This window comes from Eimeria mitis, genomic scaffold, assembly GCF_000499745.2.
Source record: "Eimeria mitis Houghton genomic scaffold, Emh_scaff5727, whole genome shotgun sequence".
NCBI classification, from domain to species: domain Eukaryota; phylum Apicomplexa; class Conoidasida; order Eucoccidiorida; family Eimeriidae; genus Eimeria; species Eimeria mitis.
Window position 1 is genome coordinate 1,385 of NW_013573977.1, and position 1,473 is coordinate 2,857.

At 58.4% G+C, this 1,473-nt stretch overlaps 1 protein-coding gene across 1 annotated transcript in view; it reads right to left on the reverse strand.

Moving 5' to 3' along the window:
* EMH_0083770 (uncharacterized protein) overlaps window positions 1-1,229 on the reverse strand; it is a gene marked incomplete at both ends in the record, with an annotated part of 1,644 nt that extends 415 nt beyond the window's left edge. The window contains one exon of the mRNA XM_013500673.1: window positions 1-1,229. Coding sequence (XP_013356127.1) covers window positions 1-1,229 — 1,229 coding nt within the window.
* Window positions 1,230-1,473: the final 244 nt, after the last annotated feature.

Below are 1,473 nucleotides of genomic sequence, written 5' to 3' on the forward strand. Positions count from 1 at the left end.
TGCTGCTGCTGCTGCTGCAGCTGCAGCTGCTGCTGCTGCAGCCATATCCTCCATAGACCATCAAAGTTAACGGAGACACCCGGAAACTCTCTTAGGGGCTTTAAGGAGACAGCAGCAGCAGCAGCAGCAGCAGGAGCAGCAGCAGCAGCAGCAGCAGCAGCAGGAACAGCAGCAGCAGCAGGAGCAGCAAAAGCAGGAACAGCAGCAACAGGAGAAGCACTTCTGCTGCTACTGCTGCTGTTGTTGTTGATGCTGCTGCTGCGGTTCTTGTTGCTGCTGCGGTTGCTGCTGCTGCTGCTGCTGATGCTGCAGCGGCCAGCTGTTGCTGCTGCTGGCTTCTGCTGCTGCAACAGGGGGGGGGGCCCCTGGGGGCCCCCCTGGGGGCCCCCCTTCACCTTGCTGGCGGGGGGCCCCCTCGTATGGGTACTAGCCTTTGTACCCTCTAGAGACCCTGGGGGCCCCCCGCCCCCTCCCTTTATGATTTTCTTCGGGGGAGGAGGGGGCCCCCTCTGCTGCTGCTGCTGCTGCTGCTGCTGCTGCTGCTGCTGCAGTGATGCGCGAGTTGCAGCTGCTGCTGGGGGGCCCCATGCAGTTGATGGGGGGGGTGGGGGCCCCTTCTTTGAGCTGCTGCTGTGCTGTGCAGCCTTCACCCCATACTGCTGCTGCTGCTGCTGCTGCTGTTGCTGCTGCTGCTGCTGCTGCTGCTGCTGCTGCTGCTGCTGGCGCTTAGGCTGTCGCATCAACGCCCCCCAGGGGAGAGCTGCTGCTTCCTTTATTATCTCTTCTGCTGCTTTAGGGGTCCTAGGCATTTCCCTATGTTCTTCTTGAGGGGGCCCCCCTGGGGGCCCCCCCTCTGGGGGGCCCCCCTCTCCTTCTTTCTCTCCCCCTAGGGGGCCCCCCTCCTCATCTGTGTGTGTGTTGTTTTTATATTTATTTTTGTTTTTTGTTTTATGCTGCCATGGTAAGAGGTCAGAGGGTATCCAGGATGTAAACAAAGAAGTACCATTGTCTTCTCCTTCTGTCTCCTCTTCTGTCTCTTCTTTTTCTTTTTCTTTTTCTTTTTCTTTTTCTGCTGTCTCCTTTTCACCCCACAACTGTCTCCTTTCTCCTCCTAACCCAAACACACCACCAACAGATTCAGGGGGACTCAAAGGCAAACCCTCAAGGGCCCCATTCTCCTCATCATGGGGGGGCCCCCTTGGGGGCCCCCCTGGGGGCCCCCCGCCCATAGGGGCCCCTCTTCCCCCTGGGGGCCCCCGCCCTGGGGGGCCCCCCAGGGTATGTGGTTGGTGAGTGGAGTGGAGAGGGTTCATCGTCAGAGGTATCTGTGTGTGTCTCCTCTTGTAGTTTTTTTAGTTCAAAAGGAGACAGGCTAGGGACTGTCTCCGTTGCATGTTTGTTTTTTACTTTTGTTAGGTCTAGAGGCAAACTACGCACAGAACTGCTATCCGATACACACGAGAAGGGGCCCCT